A 24477-nucleotide genomic window follows, 5' to 3' on the forward strand; every position below is an offset into this window, starting at 1 on the left:
TAGTGGCAATAGCTATAATGAATAATGAACGCACATATTTTTTGAGATTAATGAAATGGGAAACAATGAATTTTCTTGGAGTGTCCCAATCAGTGCTCCCCACTGACTGGTGGTATATAGTTGCATCACATGATGGAACATGTAAATTAATGGACCCAAGCTGCACTGCCCTACTCTTCATAAGGTTTTCATGATAAAAATGTAGTAGATGACCTAACTCTATGATAGACATTCTAATTGAACAGTCACACCCTGTTGCAATTAATCACAAACCCACAATCAAAAATTCATGAAGATTGAAGATGTCCGAGGTTTTATCAGACGACTCTTCAGAGAGTGGAGATGAAGAGGAGCCATTGTACTTCGGTAAGAGAGACAGTTCTGGTCAGCCTCATGGTCGAGGGACTCAGCAGTGGCCCAAGAGAGGCGACAGGTTTGAAGGTCACTTTTGTGCAGGCGCGAAACATGGCAAGGGCTGCTTCTACTTCCGCGACGGGAGCTCCTTGTCGGGAAATTTCAAAGATGATTCTTTGGAAGGAGTAGGCCTGTATACACGCGATGATGGCTCGCAAATAATAAGCCAGTACCACGATGGAGAACTATACGGAGAGTCCACGGAATGCAGTGCAGCCGGAAACGTCATTTTCAAAGGCCAGTATAAAAATGACACGCGCGTTGGATACTGCATGGCCTATGATGAGTACAATGCTATTCTTGCTGGAAATGTAGATGATAGTGGTGCATTTAGTGGCCATTCCATTTTTTACATCTATCCTGATCACATTCATGCTTTAGTGGGACATTTTGATGACGGAGTAATGGTATCTGCTAAGGCAGCAAAACTAGACTCCAAATTTACTATTGATAGTAAAGAACCACCTCCATATCATCTGCTTGCTGATTACAAGGGGACCTATACATATGATCCATCAAGTCACGACACCATTGCTAGCCAACCACTTCTGTCAGACCCTTACGAGCAAGCACATGTGTGTGTTGATGAGTCAACAATACCTGGTGCAGGTGAAGGTCTGTTTGCTAGAACTAACTTGGAAGAGGGACAAGTCATATCATTTTATAACGGTACACGGCTCTCACATAAGGAGGTAGATAACAGAAGCTGGGAGCTCGATGGTAACACTATATCGCTAGATGACACATGTGTTCTTGATGTGCCTAAGACATTTTCAGACTTGGCTGACTATACTGCTTCACTGGGACACAAGGCAAACCACTCATTTCATCCTAACTGTCAGTATGACATATTTGTACACCCAAGATTTGGAGAAATAAAGTGTGTTAGAACTCTCTGTGAGGTCAACTGTGGTGAGGAATTGACTTGTTGCTATGACTACAACCACTACAAACCTGATGACAATACTGCAGATATGCCCGAGTGGTATTTAAAAGATTTCAAAAACTCTACTAAGAATTCACAATAAATGCAAAATTTGTAAAAAATAATGCATGTACAGTTTTGTAAATATATTTCAAAAGTTAACACGAAACATGTTCATTCAGCCATTTTTGGTATCCAGGATTCAATGACAGTTCTGAGTTGCAGTTTTGGGATCATCACTCTTCACTACAGCACTACCAGATACTATCATGTTAGCACTAGATGTTTGCATTTAAGTCTGGTCAGATTTTTGTTTTTGCTAAACAAAATTTGTTACAATATTAAAGGTTATGGTAAAATGCTTGGTATCTCTGCAATTGTAATGGAATTTGGATAGTTTTAGTTCAATAAAACATCACATCTTGCCAAGTTGCTATAACCAAGTTTGGTATAATTATACATTTAATTTTTAAAGTGCCAATAAGTACAGCAATAAGAAATGCATATACCGTTTACATTGTTTCAAGTATACATTCTAAACTACCACTATTGCTGTGGTGTTTACTTTAGCTGCTTTCTCAATAGTCTTGATGCCAAGTGAGGGATACTGCTGACACCTTCGGCATCATATCCGATATAAACTTCTGTCCACCAAATCCTGGTTCAACCGTCATCACCAATGCCTTGGTCAATGTAAGGAAGTTGCAGATGTTCTAGGCTTGATGGCTATACCAACCTAAGAAACCAAACCAGTTTTATCACCTCTCATCATAATACACAAATCATGCCACCGTCATTCCATGCTGGTGGATTAGTTGTATCAAAGCAACAGGATCCTCTGTAAGAAGCCAATTGATACACAGTACTGTACAAACATATAAGCTTGTGTTTAATACTACACAATGAGGAAAGAAGTCTTAAATTAACAACTGGCATACATTAACAAGAGCAAAGAATCTAAAGTAAAATTATACCACACAAATGAATAAATGGTGTGGTAATTGAGAAAGGTATCCAGCTCCCAGAAACTCAGAATGTGCAGCATGTAAGCAGTCACCTACTTAGCTTTCATAGACATGTAAAGTTAAGTTCAGACCAAATTTCTGATCCTGTCAAGTCCACCACCAGACTCTATTATAGGGTGTGATATACGTACAGTGGCTATATGTACAAGCTTGACAACAACACTGCAGATATACCCGAGTAGTATTCAAAGGATTTCAAAAAAATCGTAATTTGTAGAAAATAAATACATGTACAGTTTCACAAGTTAACATGAACTACTACACCATATACACCGACAAAGAACGAATGTTCATTCAAGTGGTCGGCCATTTAGGTATCCAGGATTCAACGACAGTTCTGAGTTGCATTATAACAGTTTTGGGATCATCACTCTTCACTACAGCACTACCAGATACTATCATGTTAGCACCAGCCTGTACAGGAGAAAGCAGAAGGTGATGTTTACATTTCCAATTGTAATAACTCTGGTAAGTACAATAAGCTTTAGTTCAATAAAGCATCACTAGTTTACTATATATACCAACACACCAAGTGATGTTTAATGTGTCCACATGTATAGCAATAAAACAAACTGTAGAAGTGTATAGCATTTACTTCAGTCTACACATCATTTCAAGTATAGATTCTAAACTGTCAAAACTATTGCTGTGGTGCTTACCTTAGCTGCTTCCTCAATAGTTTTAGGTGACAATCCTCCATCAACCTCGATGTCAAGTGAGGGATATTGCTGACGTAAGAATTCCACCTTTGGCATCATATCCGACATAAACTTCTGACCACCAAATCCTGGCTCAACCGTCATCACCAATGCCATATCAACTTGGTCAATGTAAGGAAGCAATTCCTTCTCAGATGTTCCAGGCTTGATGGCTATACCAACCTAAGAAACCAAACCAGTTTTATCACCTCCTTTCATTGTAGTACACAAGTCACGACACCTTCATTCCATGCTGGCGGATTAATTGTATCAAAGCAACAGGATCCTCTGTAAGGAGCCAATTGATATGTGAAATGTATATCACAACAAGTGACATTAACTACACAATACTATTCAAACCTTATAAACTTAATACTATACAAGTGGAAGAAAGACTTTTTTATTATTCAAAATTAACAACTGGTATATATTTAACAAGCAGTAAAAATGCAATTCGTGAGCCAAGAATACAAATGCATATCAAAGCTAGTGAGGCCACCTAAATTGCTTTGCGAGGCTACCTAGTAAAATTATATACATACAGCAACCTAGTAATGTCAGCATATTACATTACATTGTCACGTTATGTTAAGTTGGCTTCATATATGATTCAACTGCATGTCATAGTATGTATGCCGATACATTCTCCATTTTGGGATTTCGTGAGCATTTAGCTGATTAGGAAACTCAGCTTAGGCATCATTTAAGAAGTAAGATGCTTACTAAATGTACCATCAAAAAATGATTTCCTTTGGTAAAAGTAATGGTCTGGAGAAACACAGATCCCATATCAGTTCTAGTCCAGATATCCCATGCTAGCTATTTACTGTGTGCCAATGATGTTCAACCATACAAATTGCCTTGGCAACGCAATGCATTTATTTAAACTGTAGGGCAATCATCTCATATAACATGTAGTTACATACATTGTCTAACCGAATTCCTTTGAACTGATATAAGATCTGTATTCACCAGACCCTTACTTTTAGCGAAGGGGTGGACGGCACCAGAGTACATAAGTATATCACCGTATGAAAGTGGGTACTAATTGGGATAAACATGAAATGGCAGGTAGAGGAATTTTGTGAGATTAATTTATGATTTCATAAATTCCATTTACTTGTATTGTAGTATACAGCTATTCCATACTGGAGCAAACATACCAAAAATTGGACTGCACTAAAAAAGGAGCGATAAATGTATATGTAGCGTAATTAAAAGAATTGCACTCTTTCCTACTGTATTACATTTGAGGTCGTTACAAAAAGTATAAGGAAATGTTTACAAACATGGCCACAAAGAAAAAAAAAAAGCCAAGGTCGCATTAATTGATAATTTTTATAGAGACGCTGAACACAGGAAGAGTTGAACTGCATTACACACAATACTCACTAGTTGCCTCTAGGTGAAAAGTGTACTGGTCGGCTCCAGCATCTGCCATATCTTTAACCCACTGTGAAAATATACAAAACACTAAAGTACTACATGCCACCTATGGAACCTCAACAACACTTTTGGGGACCATAACACTTTAGCTATGTTGGTTCAGTTTTTTTTGTTACATCATACAGTGATACACATGTGACTGTTCTATTAGGGTGACTGCTGTATTAGAATACCTCAAGTCAGCCTCTAGCCTACTACGACTGAGGTATGGTCACTATTCCTTGCTTGCCTTGTGATTATGGTCAGGCAGGCAGGCAAATGAAAATTCACAATTTAAATTGTATATCCAGCTACCTGTACTGTAAGTGTTTTCTTGCTTTTAATGCTGCATTTGATGTTAGATGGACTAATACTATTCCGAAAAGGTGATTTTCGTCGTGTAAGATGTTTCTAGGATGATTTTTAAAGGTGGAATTATAGGCAGTGTGTGTCAATTCCTACTTGAACAGTACTGCCTACTGTTTCATACAAAACATACGAACACATTGTGTACACAAACTAGTAAAATGATGCACTATTGTGCAAAACCATTGAATAAACATATGGATGTACTATCTCCAGATTTGTAGTGCCAAGTGACAACATGTGAATCAGCTTTGCTGCTTTGTCCCGTTTTCTATAGCAGGGCCATGATTACTATGATCACCAACACAAACCAGGTATAAAAATGCAATTTGTACCAAATGAACAACGTACAGTAGCTTTGGCTCCAATTTGCACAAAACAAGCAGCGGCGAATAACGTGGTAATTTGTGTGACAACACCTCGGACATCACGTGGACCATGATTAGCACACAAAAATGGTCCACGTGGCATTAGGCATTAGCCTTTTATAGCGCACTGACCATGTCTTCCATGAAGACTCGTTAATTTAAAGAGCCAAGAAGCTTATTTGAGCGAGGACCCGCAAGAAGCCTGGCCTGAAATATTGTAGATTGCTGGTAAAAGTGGACTAGTTAACGATAATTAAGATATTGTGGAAATCTTGAAATCTTAAAATCTCGTCCCTGGTTTTGTTGAGTTTGTTGATCCCTTGTCTGAATCAGTGGAATATCACTAGATGTAATACACTAAGTACTATGGTTGAAAATAATTTATTACTATCACTTTTGTACATCAAGAGTTCATCAAGAAGCTAGGAAGGCCAAGATGGACAGCAAATATTACCATAACTTTTGAATAAAGTGCTTGAAGAACAATCCACACATTTTATTTGTTAAACTCATCAAGGGAAGCCTAATGGCATGTTGTTTTTAACCTATGAATAAAGTACACAGCAGTTCAAGCGGTAACAACAAATTCGCACAGCCGCACAAAACAACTACAGTAACCCTCAGTGCCCTGACGGTTAACTACAGAGGTACACACACTGTGCATTGTATATGTAGACAGCCATTCTGTCACAACACACGCATACACAACACAAAAACCAATGCACAAGATTACACATTTCAATTCACCCACGTTATATTTAACTTTCATGCTCAAGAGTTTACAGCAATTCAGCATTACAACCATACATGTTTCTGTATACCGTATCAGGGAATGTTGGGGCATACATCGAGTGCATATACATCAGGGAACATTTATTAAAATAAATATGAAAATAATGAGGAAACCTTCACTAGAGTTCTACATTCAAGATCGACTTACGTACCCTTTCTGGCTCAGAAACCATCATATGCATGTCTGCAACAAAAGAGAACAACGGAATAACAATCATAGCATATTTCAAATGAAAACCACTTAAAATTGCTTACACTTATTAAAGTTATGTAGTAATACAGAAAATATTGCATGTTTCCAATACACTACACTACACTACACTACACACACAAACTACACACAGAGACACTGAGTACAATACACATTCCACACAAACTCTTACGTACTCTAAAATATTTCAACTACAATATTCATTCTGTTCCTACAAAACTAGTGTGGTGGAAAAACATCAAATTGAATGATTGATTGATTTTTAGTTTAGTTCAAATATTCAGCATAGCTGTTCTTCCATACAAGAGCATACAAAGAACAAACGTACAACTACAATAAACACACAAGTACAGAAGTAATATTTGTACACAACACAAATACACCACACAAAAAATTACACATCCATTACACAACATAAAAATTATACACTGAGGAAGGAAAAGTGGAAGACAGAGCAACTTCATCAGGCAGATCATTCCACCAGAGTGTAGCAGAATGTCTAAACAGTTTCTTAGTAAAGGACAATCTGCAGAAGGCTGGCTGAATAAATCTTTGTGAGGATCTAGTATGATGCTTATGATTAGTTCCAAATACTACTGGAGGATCCAGCACAGTATCATCACCCACATAGATCTTGTGTAAAGCACACAAGCAGCGGTACTTAATTAAAGTTGAAACTGTCAGCCGATTAAAGTTGGCACGATGTTCTGACACATGGTCAAATTTCTGCAATGAAGTAGTGATACGCACACCCCAATTATGTAAACGTTGTAAGTGATGAATGTTTGACTGAGACAACAAAGGACCCCAAACCAGTAAAGCATAAATCAGGTGAGATAACACAAGGGAATCCACTAACATCTTGATGACTTCAGTTGGTAAAGTTTTCCTGCGGGGGTTAATCCAGAATAAATAAAAAGACATCTTCTTAGAAGTAGTAGCTACATGAGTTGACCCATCTAACTCATTTCCACCAAACCATTACTGTTCAAGATATGTCAAATACAAGTATCATGATATCACCCAGAGAAGTATGTACATACACCCACTTCATATGTTAGCTCATAGTAACAGATCACACCAGTACACAGTTGATAGGAAAAGCCTTAATGGAACAAAGCCTTGCTTTTGTACACACAAAGGTCATAAGGGTTGAATACATACAGTATGTGCGTGTGAGTGTGTGTGGTATCAGTTATCAGAAAAACCATATAATAGTCGTATTTTTGTATGTCAGTATCAGATCAGTATCATGATGAAAAAACAGGATGCAGATAAAGCAGAAATACATGTTCACAATACAATGTTGCTATTACTGTGTAGCACTACTGGCAGTACAAGCAAGCCAATTTCTTGTGGGAAGATAAGCATGCAGTACTACTGTACACAGGATCAGCTATGTTTATCAGCTTCAGTTATCAGAATATCAGCAAATCTCATATGCTATTGCTAGTGTAGTCATTGTAGAATGGATCCCCTAACGTAAGCAAAGCCTATTACCATCCAAACTTAGCTGAATTCTAAATTTTTCCCTCCGAACATTTGTTCAAATAAACAAACTTTTAAATGCAGTTTACAAGGTTTGAATTACATGAAAGAATAATATGTGGAGAGGAAAAAAATTTCCATAGTTGTATAAACATGGCATTGATGTCTGGAGGAAGAGGTTTGAGTACAGATATTACAAGTGAATCTCAGAGTGAAGACAGCTGAGGGGCTGAAGAGAAAGTGTTTCTCTAGAAAGACAATTTTCAGTAGCAGGCTTAACTGTCACTGGACTATACCGTACGCTGTAGTTTAAGCAGGGATAATGTAAACACCTTTCTATGTAACTTAATCACTTAATGCTGGTGTAAAGTTTTAAGTATTGTCAACTTTTTGATTTGTTACTATAAACTATGTGTTGTCAGTTTCACTTAAAGTTCAAGGTTCATGAACTAGTGATAGCCTCATTACAACAAGTCCACATTCAGCAATTTACACAACAATTTACACATTTCCTCAACAATGTACACGTTTCCTTAACTATAATCTCACTACTAAGGTTTAGGGAATCCTAAAGTATGCAGGATAGAATCACCTGATGAATGAATAGGAAGAATGATGCCTAGATAAGAACTATGAAACAATTTAAATGATTCCTTCAACAAACTGTATGGCTACAAAATCAGAGGAGGGCTGAGATGACTTAAGTGCTAATCAAATGTTTGATCATGGTGTGCTGAACGATGCTAAACTTAAGAAAGGAGAAACAAAGCAACATTTATTGTTGTTTCATCTGGCACGTGAGAAGCTGTGCCCCGTGATGTAGCAATATTGCCTCTAAAATATTTGAAAAACCAAGCTTACCACTGTTACACTGTAGACCTCATTCAAATTTGCCAACCATTTGGTACTTTTGTACTGCAACTACTAAGGCTCATCCAAACAGAACTATGTAATAATTTTAAAACATGTCTGGCTACAAGTTCAGTAGCTCACACTGTACTAGACAACCGTATACAACAGTGTTTCAAATTACACAACACTATTCAGGACTGAAGATTTTGTGAATGATAGTAACATGTATGTATGTTGCTATGTAACATGTATGTATGTTGCTAATCCTACATGTTTGTTTAAAACCCTACATGTTAATCGAAACCCTACACTATCAAGGAAATCATTGTAGGATTCCTAACTAATTGATACCAATTCATTGTGTTTCATCCAATAAAAGTACACTTTAGAGTATTCAAACTGCTTCAGGTCATATTTACAGTAACTGATTATATACATTCTTATCTCAGGCAATCTCATGGTTGAAAATTAAAGTGGTCCAAGCCCATAAGACGAGATGCACAATATCACTTGCAAAAAATTTAACTGCTTTAGTGGCTGAGGTACAGTAAAGACAGAACTTTGCTTTGTTACGTGTTAATCTCTTGATCTCTTCTCCACAAATGCTTCATTTTCAGTAAAGCAACATAACTGCTTCAAGTAACAACAAAATTAATAACAACAAATACTTCAACAACAAGATCAAATGGCCATATTACGACTCTAACAAGTACCACAAAGTTGCCTATTGAGCACCAAGCTTAGACACATACAGTGGAACCTGTTAGTAAGGACACTTGAAATGAGGACACCTGTGAAATCTGTACACTTGGTAATGGTCTTAAAGTATCCCTTAGCATGTAAATTGACTGGAAAATCAGGAGACAACCACGACACTTTTGGTCGGTTCCTCAATACACAAGTTTCACTATAGCACAATTTCAAAAGTATGGACCAGGTCTCATGTGCCGAATGCCCAGCCTCAAGCTAAAAACTTAGAAAGCTAGATATATGAATCTGCAGCAAAAACAAAGGAGCTGGCTATGCAGGACAAGCCATTTAGGATACTAGAACATAATTTTATTCTGAGTGCATAAATTGGTCTACGGTTTCTGGGTGGGATGCCTAAAGTTATAAGAATGCTGGGAGTTGTACTGCACTTTTAAGTACGTATAAAGTTTCAACAAGCAATCTACAAACTATACTCACTGCAGGTACCTAACTACTAGTGACTGCATCCAACATATTGTACCATCCACCCAAAGACACCAGCTAAGAAAACAGAGACACAACATCCTGCCAAGTATAGTAGTTTGTGTGAACAATTTACTAACTTTTATGGACAGAAAAGTTATTAGAGAGGTGGCATGTCAAACTACAAAGGCCTCTTGAGGCTTTTGGTAATTTGGGGAAATGTATAATTAAGACTTTTTCTGTGTCCACTAAACAGAATGTACAGGTGTATATAAGGCTGTTGTGGTCTCTATTTTACTTTTCTTTGTGTAATGAGGTCTCTACCCCTAGCATATTAGAAATATCTTTAGAAAACTGCTGAGACTGTATAATAGGGATCATGAAGGTTTGGGATATTCTGTCAAAAAATATTACCTTAAAACCAGCCTTAAAATACCTTCATGGCATCTTGGCAGTGTCGTTTAGGTATAACCAAGCCAAAACTATTTAGTGGAATTTTCTACTGACTGACTGTCCGACTGATGCCTTCAGATAATCGTAACTTGATATTTAACAACTAAGTGATTTTTTCACTGCTCAACATTGCTTCAGCCCGACTGGTGCCTTCTGGCATACTGTAGTACGTACAATGCATGCTCCATGGACTTACCTTCATCCTCCTTTGTGTCCCATTTATCTTTGCTGACAGCGTAAGGTATCGATTTACAGTACGGTAGCACTGCGTGATGGCTTCCCTACATTTGACAGGAATCACCTGAATTTCTGCTGTGACTGATTGACTGCAGAGAGTGTTTCTCCATTTTAAATGTTGCATAACATGCTGAACACAGCTGAAAACAAAGTGTAATGGTCACTTCGCTATTTCAGTAATTGTGACTGAATTTGACAAAACAAGGCTTCGACGCACAAAGCTTTGTTAGGAGATATGGCGATTTTAAGGAATCATTTTGTAATAACTTCCCAGTGCCTACAGCTGTGCAAACAAAATTTGCACCAATTGTTCATCTGTTCACTAGCTATCACTGAGTGGGTGTATACATTTCTGATACCCAAAATTTGCCCTGTTTTGAGCAGCTTTTTTCGATCGGGTAATAATATCACAGATGGTAGTAATAGGGTGGGAGGGTGGGGGTGGACGGTGGTCTTAATATACGGGTATAAAATGGAGTAAGAAGACGATTGGAATCCAGAGGCCAAGTTTGGGCTCTCCATGGCCCTCCATGGCCCTCAAATTACTCCAAATTGACTGAGAACACTATTGGCGAGCTCTCTGTGAAGTCCCAGCTCACTACACACCATTATCACAAAGCCATGGCCATTTAATGGTGCCAATCTCACACTTGTGGCTTTGGCAGGGTCGGAAGAAAGCTGCTACAGAAACCAGACTTGTCAGTGCTGAAGGAAGTACAGTGTGAAATATGATAGTGTATTAGACCAGCAATCCATTTCTGGTAAAATCGTAAGTTTGATTTTGTGTGTGTGGAAGCCTGGTTTTGTGAAATCCGGTCACAATTGATATTTGGGATATGTACTCAGGCAAAAACAATAAGCCACCATTCTTTCCATTCTAATGTGTATGTGTGAGTGCACCAGTCATAATAATGTTACAAAAAAGAAGAATTTTAAATTTGATTAGGGATCATTGAAATAAAAGTACTGAAAAAATGGAGGTCACCTACACCTGACAATATGCTAGTGGACATTTAATCCCTAATTTAGTTATGGGTATAGGATTAAATGTCCACTGGTATTTCTTCAGGTGTAGGCGACCTCCACTTTTATTTCTAAGATCCCTAATCATACTTGATACTTGTTTATTCAGACTTCAAGCACATTCACTGTGTAGCAAAACCATAGATTATATATATGTTACCCAGGATATGAAATAGAGTACTTCGCTTTTGACACTCCGTATTGTTGAGGTGCTTAACTAGAACGTACCATAGTAATGTGGGCGAATAGCAATCTCGAGAAATGGCCTCCTTAGAAAAGCAGGAAGCACTCGCCAAAGGTGTGGTTGAAGTTATTGTATACGTTTTCTCCATGCAGTGTGTTGTATCATAACTATCATACAATTACATCTACAACATGAGTACTTCCATTTTAGCTAGATATGCACGTGGTTACTCCTAATTTACAAGTTGTGTTTTACAGTTTACGTAAGTATATGATTTACAGATTTGAACAGCATATATATATATATATATTATCAGCATATGGCCAGGTGTACATGATGGCACTCTGTGGTTAGCAGTGGAGACCACCATTAGCCTGACCATTAAAGTTTACAGCATCACCACAGTTGTTTGACAACACATAATGCTATCATATTATGTTGTCAGGTATGTGGCATCTAATGTGCCGTCTTGGGGAGCCTAATCAAAAAATTTGATCACTTGCTGAAGTCAGATATATATGATGAGTAGGTCCAATAAAACTGTCAGCAGAGAGCATAGATGCAATTGTTTGGATATCGCCTGGATAGTTGAATAGCTCTCAACTAGACAATTTTAGAAGATGAGGCAACCTGGCTGCTCTATTAAAAGTAGCCGAATTGGTGTTTCACATCTTTTGTAGTGCTAAATCACCTTCAGTAGTTTCCGGCCCAAGCAGGCAGCTGCCTCCATTGGTTCAGTGGTAGCTACACAACCTTCCTTTATTGAAATGGCAGGTTGTTTTCTACTAAATTTATCTGTATAACTGTAATAAATACAACACACATAGAACTGTAAAAAATACATCACACATAATGAGTGAATTCTGTGAGTCATAAAAACCATCACAAGCAACACAGCACTTTGTTATATGACTCATCTCAAACTATTACAACAGTAGATAACTTTCAATACAAAAATTATTGAAATAGTACCAGTAGTTCAGCTTGGCAGGTCCACAAAAATTTCTTGTTGCAATTAACAACTCTTACAAACATCAGTCCACAACCTGACATACCAGGATGAAATTACCACAAAAATAGGCATGGTCCACTTTGTCTCAATTTCTCACAAATTCCAGAAACGTCAAAACACGGCCGAATTGCCTGCTTCTTTTTAACAGCATGGTGTTTTAGTTACTTAAACTCACTTTTAAATGAACAAACAATGAAGTAGAGCCAGTAGTTTTGCTTTACCACCAAGCAAGAACAAGGAGCGCATAGAAATAATTAACAACACGGATACAGAATTTGGAATGTATTGTTGCTATTGGAGTGTGCGGTTACGCTTCATACTCCGGGTAACAAATATATAATCTATGGCAAAACGCACTTAAGACCTAGTTGTTTTTGATTGTGGGTTTCAAAAAAATATATAACGTGGTTAAAATTAAACACCAAGCCATGTTCTAAGTACCACGCCCTCAGTTCCTAATCTATACTTATGTAGACAATAAAGGCTCCTGATGTAAGACGACTTACCAACTTTTACAACCAAAGTGTCTGAACTATTTCGGGTGTCTCACTACAGGAGCACATTACTACTAAGAGTTTGTCAAACGCAATTGGTGTGTGTAGTGGTGGCTGAAGAGGTACTTTCGTTGGTTTAGATACTGTCTAAGTAGCTACTGTTTGGAGAATTACAGAGCCTTTCACGGGACTAAGAAACAGTGGCGTGATGTTAGATCTACAGTAATGATGATGGATGGTGGTCACCGACCACTCATGCACGGTTGTAGCAATTATTAAATGACTATCCATGCCACTATGAACATGTACTTTTACTATTGTTATTGTAATTTATGCAATTCTATTGAGCAAGTTCTACCGCTACCAGCTACACTGTTTCAATATTCATAACCACACGTAATGAACTTTGCATTTGGCTATGGTACCGTATTTCGTATAAAAGCCTGGGCTTTTATTTCCTTCCCAGCATTTTTGATCCTGCCTGTAAACAAATAGGGCCTTATTTGAGACCGGGCCTTTGTTTTTGATTGGACTGACCGACGTCTGGTATTTAATCGAATTCGGGTGGTAGTAGAACGGTAATGGTGAGCATAGAAAACAAAGAAACAGTGTGTTGACTATATAAACAAGTATAGGCAAGGCTGGAAAATAGTTGTATCATACATATCTGCACGCACGCAGACTCGCCTGGACTACTCACGTGATTGCTCAAGTACCTTTGTCCCTCAGAGGGCTCTAAACTCAAGTATGAAGCAGCAACAAGGGAAACAATTAAAATCATTAACAGTAGACTCAGAAGCAATAGCCCAGAGTGACCAGGCGTTTATTTTCCAAAGGTACTGGAAACCCCCTGGCTGCAGCTTTTGTACAAGGAAATACGGTATATTTGTTCACCATGTAAAAACATCATGTGTTTATAAGAATGTTTTCAGTTGTGCATATCCTCATTTCGTAAAAAATCCGGATTTGCTTTTTTTTTTACATCAAAGCTTCATTTTCTCAAGGGGGTGGTACTCTAAAGTATCCTGTTCTCAAATCTCCATCCTCGGCCAAACCAACAGACAAAAGTCAAGTTAGGATTTGCTGTTGGTCAAGCAGTTCACAAAGTGTATATACAACGATCGATACTGTCAAGTGTAATTATAGTGCAACCTTTAGTAAACGTCAAGAGGACAAGATGATCAGAGTACACAGGATGTACTCAGTACCACCACCTTGTCATTTTAAAGGCAATGAGCACTGCACTACGAATTTACACTGCAGTCAGAGCAAAAGGTCAATGAACAACGTCAATTTTACACACTGGACAATCTGTTTTTCCCAGCACAGTCAAAGCTGTACAAGTACGTAGTGCACGAACGAAAAAAAAACAGATTAGTGAAAAAGACATATTTTCAGTGAAATACAATCCTTGACCAGGATCACAAATCATGTATAGTATGAAGTGACACCCCCTTGTCTTCTACAGTAGTAAAGTACAGTGAAAAGTATACTTACCAAAGAATGCATTAGGTACTTTAGCTCTCAGACATTTAACCAAAGGAGCTCCAAAGGTAATGTTAGGCACAAAATGTCTAAGAAAAATAACAATTACACATATGAAGCTATGGTTTAGTTTACCCGTCCATTACATCAAGGTGAAGATAATCCGCTCCGCATTCCATCAGATGATTAGACTGATCTGCCAAACATGATAAGTCCGCGTTTAGGATGGAAGGGCCAATTTTACACGTACAAGGCATTGCGAGTTTGCTTCGAAGTCTGTTAGACTACAATCACGTGAAAATATAAGCGCCTTCAGAGAAGGTGTCAGTTTCTAATCAATAAGCGCCGTGACGAAGCAAGAACGGAGGGGTCCAACACTTTGTGAAATCTCGTACGCTCCCTGCAGTAAAAATCAGAAATCAAGCCTCTAACCTCCGTGTTTCTCTGTAATTGGAGAATATTTTCCGTAAACTATAGCTTGCGTGGGCGGACCCCTCGGCAAGAACTGCCACTTTGTTTCTATGCTGTCTCCGTTATACAGAGCTGTTACAAGAAGATTGACCACACTGTGGCCATGTGCTAGTATTAGATCTAAAAGCTGGGCTGATTATTTAGCAGAACTTCGGGAGTGGAGGGCATTATTTGGACTTTCACCAGCCCTTGTAGGAAGTGACAATTCCTGGGACTTGGGATGGAACGGAATTCTAATGGCTGTTCCTAAGAAGAGAACGTCTCATTCTAAGAAGAGGTTACGAATGACTCACAAATGGCCCCAGAACAAACAGAACATTGAGGTGTGTTTTTATTGTGGCAGACCAAAGTTGATGGATGTGCTGTGTAAGCATTGTTTAGAAGAAACCCTTAAAGAAACTGAAAAAATGAGAGAAAAAAATTGTTAGTACTACACTACATCATTGCAATATATATTACAAAATAATAAATTATGATTTTAAAATGTAGCAATTATTTGTTCATATGAGTTGGCATTAAAAACAGGTTGGCATTAAAAACAGGTTGTCATTTCTCTTGTGCATAGGCCCGATGTTTCTTTGTAACTTTTTGTACTTTAGTCAATTCTTTTTCTAATCTACTGGTTTCTGCTATCGTCTTGTTTAGGTCAGCTTCAATGAAAAACTGATGAATTTTGTACATCTCCAGCGGTTTCTTAAATGCATGTACTGTCAATGCATTTGGAAGTTTTTTGTCTTTATAAACTGCTTCAGTCTTGAAAAACTCTCCCTTAGAGTAGTCCATGTAGAACAACCTGGAAAGCTGTAACAAGACAAAACATTACAAAATTAAATTCTGGAAAACATACACAAATCTGGGAAATTTTAAAAACATACATGCATAAATCCTCTGTATACAAGTTATAAGGTTTTACGTAAACAAGTGTATACGTCTGCATACAAGTTATAAAGTTTTACATAACTAGGTACATTTCTCACATCATAGGCCCAAGTACACTGGATATTAAGCTGTCGGCTAATACACCTGCCTATTTCAACGTCCTCATTATATGATACCACATTCTGCAAGCAATAGTCCAGATGTTCTACCAAACTTGACAACAAACTGCTGCTAAATATGACACCAGGTCCTCCCATACAAAAATGCTCATACGAGTACAATTTCAGTCTCTCCAAATCATCTGGTTTTCCCAAACCAGGTTGCCCCATGTATAACTTCTGGTGGTGGTCCAGTGTATTGAGGAAACTAACTAGCTCTTTAACTCTGACATAAAGGTCGTCGTCTGCTCGTAATAGCCACTTGTAATGCTGCATATGGTATCTCTGGAGGTATTGTAACATTTTAAAAACCTTTTTCTGTGGAGGGTAGGTGTCATCCACGCCGGGGAGGCGAATTATAGGAAAATCGCCCACGCTAGACTGCGAGCTAACTTCTCCAGTGAAGAACAATACTTGAACACCCATTTCTAAAGCAGTCTGAGCCCATGTCATGTTTATAGTTTCAGTTCTTTGCTGCAGAAACTTATCGGCAGTGACGATCGCGATGAGTAAAGTTCCGTTGGCTGCAACTTCGCCTCGCCCAGACGCCTCGTTTAAACTCTTCATCAGCGACCCTACAGTTAAATAACCGATTGTAACTCCCACCAGAAAAGTGGAGATATCTTGAAAGTTTAATCGCACCATAGCCGGCTATAGGTAGTTCAGTAGCTACCGGTATCAAGTTATGCCTAAGTATTAAGCGCCTCTAAGTTATTTTACTGTAGACTAATTTTCGCACCTGGCCGGTACAAATCAACTCGACCAACAAACTCGTAGCACATGTACCAACCAACGGATTTTTTTTTTGCAAAAACAAGCCTTTGACGTTCTCCGCTCGACTCCAGCTCAAAATGTTTAATGCCTCAGTTGAGTAGCCAATTTAGCCAACAGCCACATCTTCAGTAAGCACCTTGTAAATACTTGGTTTCAACACTTCTTCTAAATGGTATCTGTGACAAAATATCCTGATCAGATAACTGCTCTGTCTTGTAGTCAATGGCAAAAATCTAACATACTATAGATACCATTTATTCACAGCAATCAACATGTTTCACAGTCCCATGCACACATGTGTCGGTAGACTCGGTACCTAGCTACTATGTAGATAAGGTTGCCAAAATCCAATGGTCAACAAGCTTGGTAATTATCTAACAAGGGACTCTGTGCTGAATACACAAAAAACCAGACCCAAGTAGTGACTTGGTCACAGCCTGAGAGCTCTATATTTTGTCATAGATCATCTACACAAGAATCTCCATACTTGCTGTACTCAGTGCTAGGACTATATCTTGTTAATTGGTATTAACCAACTCTGAACCATTGTTCTATTGTGAATTTCGAGTCGTTTGCTACAGTAATCTACTGCAAACTCACGAATAAGGCAGAAAGGCAATTGTGGAGACAAATAAATAACAGCGACAAAATTCACCGAGAAACTTTGGCTATAGCCGTAACATCTTCTTAACTTACAATTCATTTGTGTACTTACCTTGTTCCACTACTTTTTAAGGCTATTATGATCCCTAATCGAACTTAAAATTCGTTTTTCCTTCTACTTGTTTGTTCACTTTTTTTTGTAACATAATTTTGACTGGTGAACCAGCACATACCACATCATAAGAAAGAATAGCACCATACTTAATGTTTTCATCTGAACACACGTCCCAATTATTAATTACAAAAAAGTGAAGTAACCATTTTCAGCTATGTTCAGCAGTGTTGCAAATAAACATTATGAGAAGCGCCTCTGCAATCAATCCATCCATTCGCTACAGAAAACATGGACAACACTAGCTACCGCAAATCAACACTTTTCCCTGCACCTTGCTCGGTGAGAAGAAATGGGACAAAAAGGAGGACAAAAGTAAGTTCATGATGTGTACATTGAACGTACTGCGGAATGCCAAGGCACCTGTGAGCTGAAGTGACATCTAACAGTGAAAAAAATCAAGTCCGTAGCCTTAGCCGTTATGGAGTTGTGCTTGTCTGAAGGCATCAGGCAGTTAGTCAGTCAGTCATTAGAAAATAAAATTTTTGTAGCAGTTTTTCGGAAGCATTTTTGGCCACTCTAAAGACACTTTTGGGCTTGATTCTACCTAACCAAAACACCATGAAGGTATTGTGACGCTGGTTTCTGTTTAATATTAGTGCAAACCTCCATGATCCCTATACTACCATACTGTTACATAGGCAGCATTCACAATAGCTCGATAATCCACAAAATGTTACCCTGACATTCTACAGTTACTACTACAAAATATGCAGGAGCTCATCAGATATAAAATATGCATCAAAAAACATGTGACTAAATTTAGGAAAACCATCGATGTGCACACACTTTTAAAACCTTGTTTAATCATACTTTTATGGAAAAAGGAAATTGAGGAATACAGGACTAACAAATAAACTGATTCATATACGGAACTTGAACAATTACAACCATAACAGATACTTTGGCATACCAATAACTCCCGTTTTATTGAACTGAGTTCTGACTAGTAAAGCAATAAAACTTACACAAATTCTTTCTATTTTCTGCAAATTTTACCAATTAATTTAAATGTGTTATGATTATTACAAGACTAGTGCTGTGAACACATCAATGGTTTCTAAAATTCAGTCACATTTGTAGACATACAGTACAGAAATTAAATACTTGCTTTGTCAGCAAATGAACATTTAACCGAAACATTCTATAGAACTACAAATTGGCACAGAGTTAAAATAGGTGAAGATGTGGTTTCAAGAATGTAATACGTGTTGCATCTGTCACACTCATAGAAAATACTATCTTCTACAAGGTGGGTTTCAATAGTTAATCACAAGTCATATTATTGTAAGATGAACTACAATTCCTCATTTTCAGATCAAAATGATGAGCATTATGACTACACTTCAGTGGTTTACTTTCAGTGATATGTCATTTGAGTGACCAATTTAATGTTTTTCCTGCATGCTACAAATCATTATCACTGAATGGTTATGAGTAAGGTTATGTTTGACCCTGTCAGTTGTCCCTAGGAAGCTGCATCAATGAAAACAGTTTCATATAGACTACAGGCCAAATAATAGCATTTTTCAAGAAGGCAATCCATCCACCATAGTATTCCATTAGTGATGTAATAGCCAATTACTGTCAAATTAACATTCCATGGCTTCTGGTAAAGTGATCTGTGGTTATACCGAGAAATTTATGTATGGCTCAGTATAGTGTAGTGCAGAGTTGTAAGTGGGTCAGTCAGTACTGCTGACCTGGTCAACCCACTGGCTAGAGACAGGATCCAAATCTCTGACCTGGTTATCGATAAAACAGAGGCATGCATCAAGAACTAATTTTGGCCATAGTATTGTCCACAAGTCCCAAGCTCTCTAGCTGTCCATAGATTATATACAAGTTATACTACAGGAGAGATTGTCTGCAAGAGAAAATAGTTAAAATGAGTAGCTACTAAAGAGCATTTTAACACAAAAAGTCAACAATTGATATGTGGGTGTAGTCTACAGACATCTTAAGCAACCCACAATTTCCATAGGTGGGCATGGCTCCCTGGCTCAAGCGAGATCTGGCATAATAGTCGTAACACATAATTGTGATAAGTAGGTGTGAAGCCATGCATGCCCACAGAGGCACATACAGTAGCATACAATCCTGATAAGTGGGTGTGGCTCCACATATGTCTAGGAGACAGCAAAACACATTCCCAAAATGTGAGCATCGCTACACCTAAGTTTCTATTTCCATCACTACAATAGGCAACTTGCATGATTGCATCACGCATTACGGGACACGCCCATTTATGGTATCACATAAAATAAAACTTCCTAGAAATGTATTGGAAGGCATGCTTCCAGAGACATAAAGACTACATTCTAACGTATATTTCAATAAAATTTCGTATGGTTGGAGCCAAGTCAACAGGCTACACTGTGGTGAAAACTGCTCGCAAATCACTTTAACAGGATGGAACTTATGGCAGTTGATAGCGGAGGTAAGGCAACTGGGGCAAAGATTGGCACTATATTTGAAGCAGTTGACAGTTGTTATGGCCATTGTTCATTGTGTACAGTGCCAAAACACTTCATCAAAAGACAACAGACCACTAGAAGTGCTTCAAAATCCCAGCGTGTCACAGCCACGCGTTAATGTCTCATCTTTTATGAACATGCGTGAAAAATGTAACTTATCTTGCCTAAAACTGCAACAAGTATCCAGTACAAAGCATGTCATCCTCCTCTGGCCTTTAGTTTTATGTACAGCTTCTTCAGCGGTCTTCATTGACCCTGCAGTACCATTTTTCCCACTATCAACTGCCATAAGTCCAGTTCAGCTGCTGTGATTCGCGAGCGGTTTTCACTACAGTGTAGCCTGATGACTTGGATCCAACCATACGAAATTTTAACAAAATATACGGTAGAATGTAGTCTTCATGGTTGTGGAAGCGCACGCCTGTGATAATTTCCTATACATTTCTATGGAGTTATATTTTACGTGATACCATAAATGGGTGTGTCCCGTTATGCATAACACAATCATGCAAGTTACCTATTGAGCTCACAGGAAATGACCCAGACAAAATGTGACCCGAATGACCCAGATAATTGGGATGACTTGATCCACTTATGCTGTTGTAATGCGCATATGGTGCATTAATATCAATGTTCTGCAGGGGTCCTTGGCAACAATGACATATATTTGGTTACAAAATAGCTTTGTGTGTTTAATAAGAAAGTTAAATCATCAGTATAAAATATCACGGTAAAGTTACTCAAGACATTGTTACTTCTTATAGAACTTTGCGTGGGCGAGATCAAAGGAATAGTGTACTTTAAATTTCATAAAGTACACTTTAGGGCAAACAGTGCTTTATTTCCCACAAAGAGTGCTTTATTACAATAAAGCACTCTTTGTGGGCAATAAAGCACAGTGGCCCTTGTGCTCTAGTGCGGGCTAATAGCCCGCGGTGCTCAAGCCAGTATGACTAATCACCCAAGCTGATGAAGGCTGATATACCAGCCCTCGTCGTGCTGAGTGGTGAATCATCCCAGCCAATATGAGTTCTACCACTGGATTGCTTTTATAGACATACCTAAATGCTTCGATGATGGGTGGAAGAAGGTAACGTTGCTGTTACGTTTGTTAATATAAACGAACAAGTCCCCTGGAGATATCACGGAAATACTTCACCATGTGCCACATGACGCAAACCTGCCAAAATACGCGATGAACGTCTACTATGCCAAACTACGGTGAACTACACATCAGTTACTAGTTTGTATGCATTTGGGCTGCTAATAATTCGTGCAACACGTGTTATTACGAGTCCTAGTGTATAGTGAAGCTACATGACTAAATAGTTCTATAAATCATTTAAAGCATTGCCTTGCTCGTGCTATATGAAAAATAAAACACTTAGCGCTTGGCCACAATGCTAATAAAGCACTTGGCTTTGCCTCGTGCTTTATTAGCATCTCAACTGTGCACCTTGTGCTTTATTTTTCATATAGCACTCGCAGCAATACCTTAACATATACATAGCTACCAAGAAATTGCATTAACAATCAACAAGTGTGAGAACAATAAACAGCCCATTCTCAAAGGATTTAAAGAAAAGCACAACTATTACACATCAAAGGGTGCATGTGGCATCTATAAATATCCAGTCTGGATGGAAAGTAGTGAAATTAAAGCTAGCAGCCAAGAACTGATAGGCAGAAATGGTTGCATTCCTTGGCTTCAACAACAGTGTAGTGCCACCATCTTCAACCTGGCATTTATTAAAAACCACACCACTATTTCAACTTAGACTATGATATAGCTCATTTAGAGGGTTACTAAATCACTTAGTCTCCTGACATGCTCATTTAGTCACCTACACATGTTCATTTAGTAACCCGCCCTCAGGCAATTTTGTACGTGAAAAATAATTATAACACGAAAGGTACACTGGAGTACTTGATAATACTGTAATACAATTCTTCTCCGTGTTCTGCAAATAATTCTGGAGAAATAGTATACTAAGCGGCATATCTACTATAGCTCTAGCTGTTACTCTGGTTACCGGTCAAATAATTATTTTTGTGGGCGCTGTAAGGACTTCAGGAAGAAACCGTTCTGCTGTTCTGCATTGCTCTTTCACCCCACCCTAATACTCTGGCTATAAAGGTATGTACTTTAAACCATAGTCTAAATAAGTTAGACACCGCGACCAATGGGAACTAAGCGATTTAGTAACCCCTCTGGCCCTTAGTAGTGCCCTCGCTGCGCTCGGGACGCTACAGCCTCAGGCCATCAGGGTTACTAAATCGCTTAGTTCCCTTGGTCTTGGTGTCTAACTATTATATAGTATACACAATTTATACCAATTAAGTTTTAAGTCTCTTAGTAAATTCATTATACGCCTTTCCTGAGCACCATAATCCTTTGGTGTGTTTATGGGAATGTATAATCAACAGAATGGCTTTGGTGATGATAGCAAACTTATTGCTTTAACGCTCTTCTTCATTTGCAATGAGCAACTACTTTTGTTGCTTTAGTGCATTTTATTGATGCAAAGCTATGTAGTATATTGATCATTTGACAGCGAAGGCATATAATGCATACCTTACAAGAAGCCATACACAAACTTGGGCATCAGGGTACATATACAAATAATGTAGTCAACAAAATTAATGCAGAACCCTTCCAGTTTAATTATAAAAAGTGAAATCATGACCATAGCCCATTCCATTAAAGGCTACCAGAAATTCCTCAATTCAAATACTCAGTCACCAAGTTAATAATATTCCCTCAGAGATAAGGTGACAAGTCCTTGTCACACAATGGATCACATACACACGGTATGATAATACCAGGAAGGTATAGCGTTACAATGAACCTTTGGATCTATAGCCAATGGATACTTTAGCTATCACCATGATTTAGTACAAATTAATTAGTTTGCTAATATGGAAATTCCAAAGATATTACCAATCAGTTCATGTCATTTTGATATCTAAACGGAGACACTAATATCAATATGCTGCAGCATTAGATAAGCTATAGGTTACCAGGAAAACTGCCCTCTCCTACATAATGGAGTACAATACATGAAGGCTATAGTATATTTAAGAACAAACATAAACAGATCTACACAGAATCATAGCAGTATCAATTTACTACAATAAACCATATCTGAGGGCAAATTAACTTCGTCGATTTTCAACGTTATACATAGAGAATCACACCATAAGCTTGGTTGCAAATCTACTGAAGCCATGGCAATGAAGATATAGGTAGGGCTTGAACACATGCAATGATTTGGACTTCCAACTTACGAAGTTTTCCATACCTCATAAGACCATGTGCACTGCACATCTAATCTGCGACTGATACATCTGCCAACTTCCAAATCTTCATTGTACGATACTACAACATTGGCTAGGCAGTCTTCTAAGTGAGGGGCTAGTCGTTTCAACAGTTTATTGCTGTAAATTACCCCTGTTCCACCCATGCAGTAGTGTTCATTTGCATGTAGCTGAATTCTCTCCAAGTCTTCAGGCTTGCCCATTCCTGGTTGTCCCATGTATACCATCTTACTGGAATCCAGTGTATTCAAGAATTGCACCAACTGTGGAACACGAATATACACGTCATCGTCAGCTCTCAGGAACCATTTGTACTCGTCAATATAATTGTCATGCATGTATTTTAACATTCGATATACTTTCTTCTGTGGTGGATAAGTGTCATCCACTCCTGGCAAACTCACAACTGGCAGCGTTCCTTTATATTCACCTTCACCAGAAAAGAATGTAACACCAGGTGCTAATTTTCCCCATGTTTCATAGATAGCCTGTCCTCTTGTGTTCAGAAGGTTTTCAGCTGTCACAACTCCAACAAATAAAGTCTTTTTCAACACCAGTTCATCCGCTATGGTCTTTGGTCGTACACTAGTTGTTGGTAATCTTTCATCCTCCTGGGGTACACCTTGACTTATTACAGTAGTGGCATTGAGATCGTTAACGGCACGTCCACGATGAAGGCTCTTCGTTACGACATGTGAAATAACTAAAGGATCAACGTTAGTAGCTGTTCCAGCATTGTCAGGGTAATATAGTACTATGCCAGCTCCGACTAGCAAACCAGAGAATAGCAGAAACGCATCACGAAGCGGGCCTCTTCTAACACTGATCATTTTTAGATAATTTTTTTTGCTGCTGTGTGCCTTTAAATATCCCACATTAATTACGAATCTTCATAACATCATTGCTTACTGTGATACAGACAGTAATTTCGATTTCGCCCAACGTTCCCGATCGTTCCGCCCCCGTACTTTGCTTCGTAATTTCCTACACAGGCCACGTG

The 24477-nt window shown here is 38.3% G+C and overlaps 3 protein-coding genes across 5 annotated transcripts; 1 reads left to right on the forward strand and 2 right to left on the reverse strand.

The window, feature by feature from the left end:
- Positions 1–279: 279 nt before the first annotated feature.
- Positions 280–1508, forward strand: LOC136268478 (histone-lysine N-methyltransferase SETD7-like). Its single transcript, XM_066063832.1, has one exon. It carries the CDS (start codon positions 303–305, stop codon positions 1440–1442), a length of 1140 nt encoding a protein of 379 aa, XP_065919904.1. The 5' UTR covers positions 280–302; the 3' UTR covers positions 1443–1508.
- A 1040-nt stretch (positions 1509–2548) lies between these two features.
- Positions 2549–15081, reverse strand: LOC136236985 (ribulose-phosphate 3-epimerase-like). Its single transcript, XM_066027221.1, has 7 exons — positions 14761–15081; positions 14638–14714; positions 6166–6197; positions 4455–4515; positions 3304–3350; positions 3024–3245; positions 2549–2778 (listed from the first exon to the last, which is right to left on the reverse strand). The coding sequence occupies exons 1-7, from the start codon at positions 14880–14882 to the stop codon at positions 2659–2661; spliced, it is 681 nt and encodes a 226-aa protein (XP_065883293.1). The 5' UTR covers positions 14883–15081; the 3' UTR covers positions 2549–2658.
- Positions 15082–15496: 415 nt separating this feature from the next.
- Positions 15497–24477, reverse strand: LOC136236983 (chondroitin sulfate synthase 1-like). Of its 3 annotated transcripts, XM_066027217.1 has the most exons (3): positions 24387–24477; positions 23462–24337; positions 15497–15897 (listed from the first exon to the last, which is right to left on the reverse strand). In XM_066027217.1, the coding sequence occupies exons 2-3, from the start codon at positions 24305–24307 to the stop codon at positions 15643–15645; spliced, it is 1101 nt and encodes a 366-aa protein (XP_065883289.1). In that variant the 5' UTR covers positions 24308–24337; positions 24387–24477; the 3' UTR covers positions 15497–15642. The 3 variants fall into 3 exon arrangements, with proteins under 3 accessions (XP_065883289.1, XP_065883290.1, XP_065883291.1); XM_066027218.1 differs by lacking the exons at positions 23462–24337; positions 24387–24477 and adding an exon at positions 16074–19638; XM_066027219.1 differs by having other exon boundaries at positions 15669–15897; positions 23448–24454.

This window comes from Dysidea avara, chromosome 10 (genome assembly GCF_963678975.1).
Source record: "Dysidea avara chromosome 10, odDysAvar1.4, whole genome shotgun sequence".
Taxonomy (NCBI): Eukaryota; Metazoa; Porifera; class Demospongiae; order Dictyoceratida; family Dysideidae; genus Dysidea; species Dysidea avara.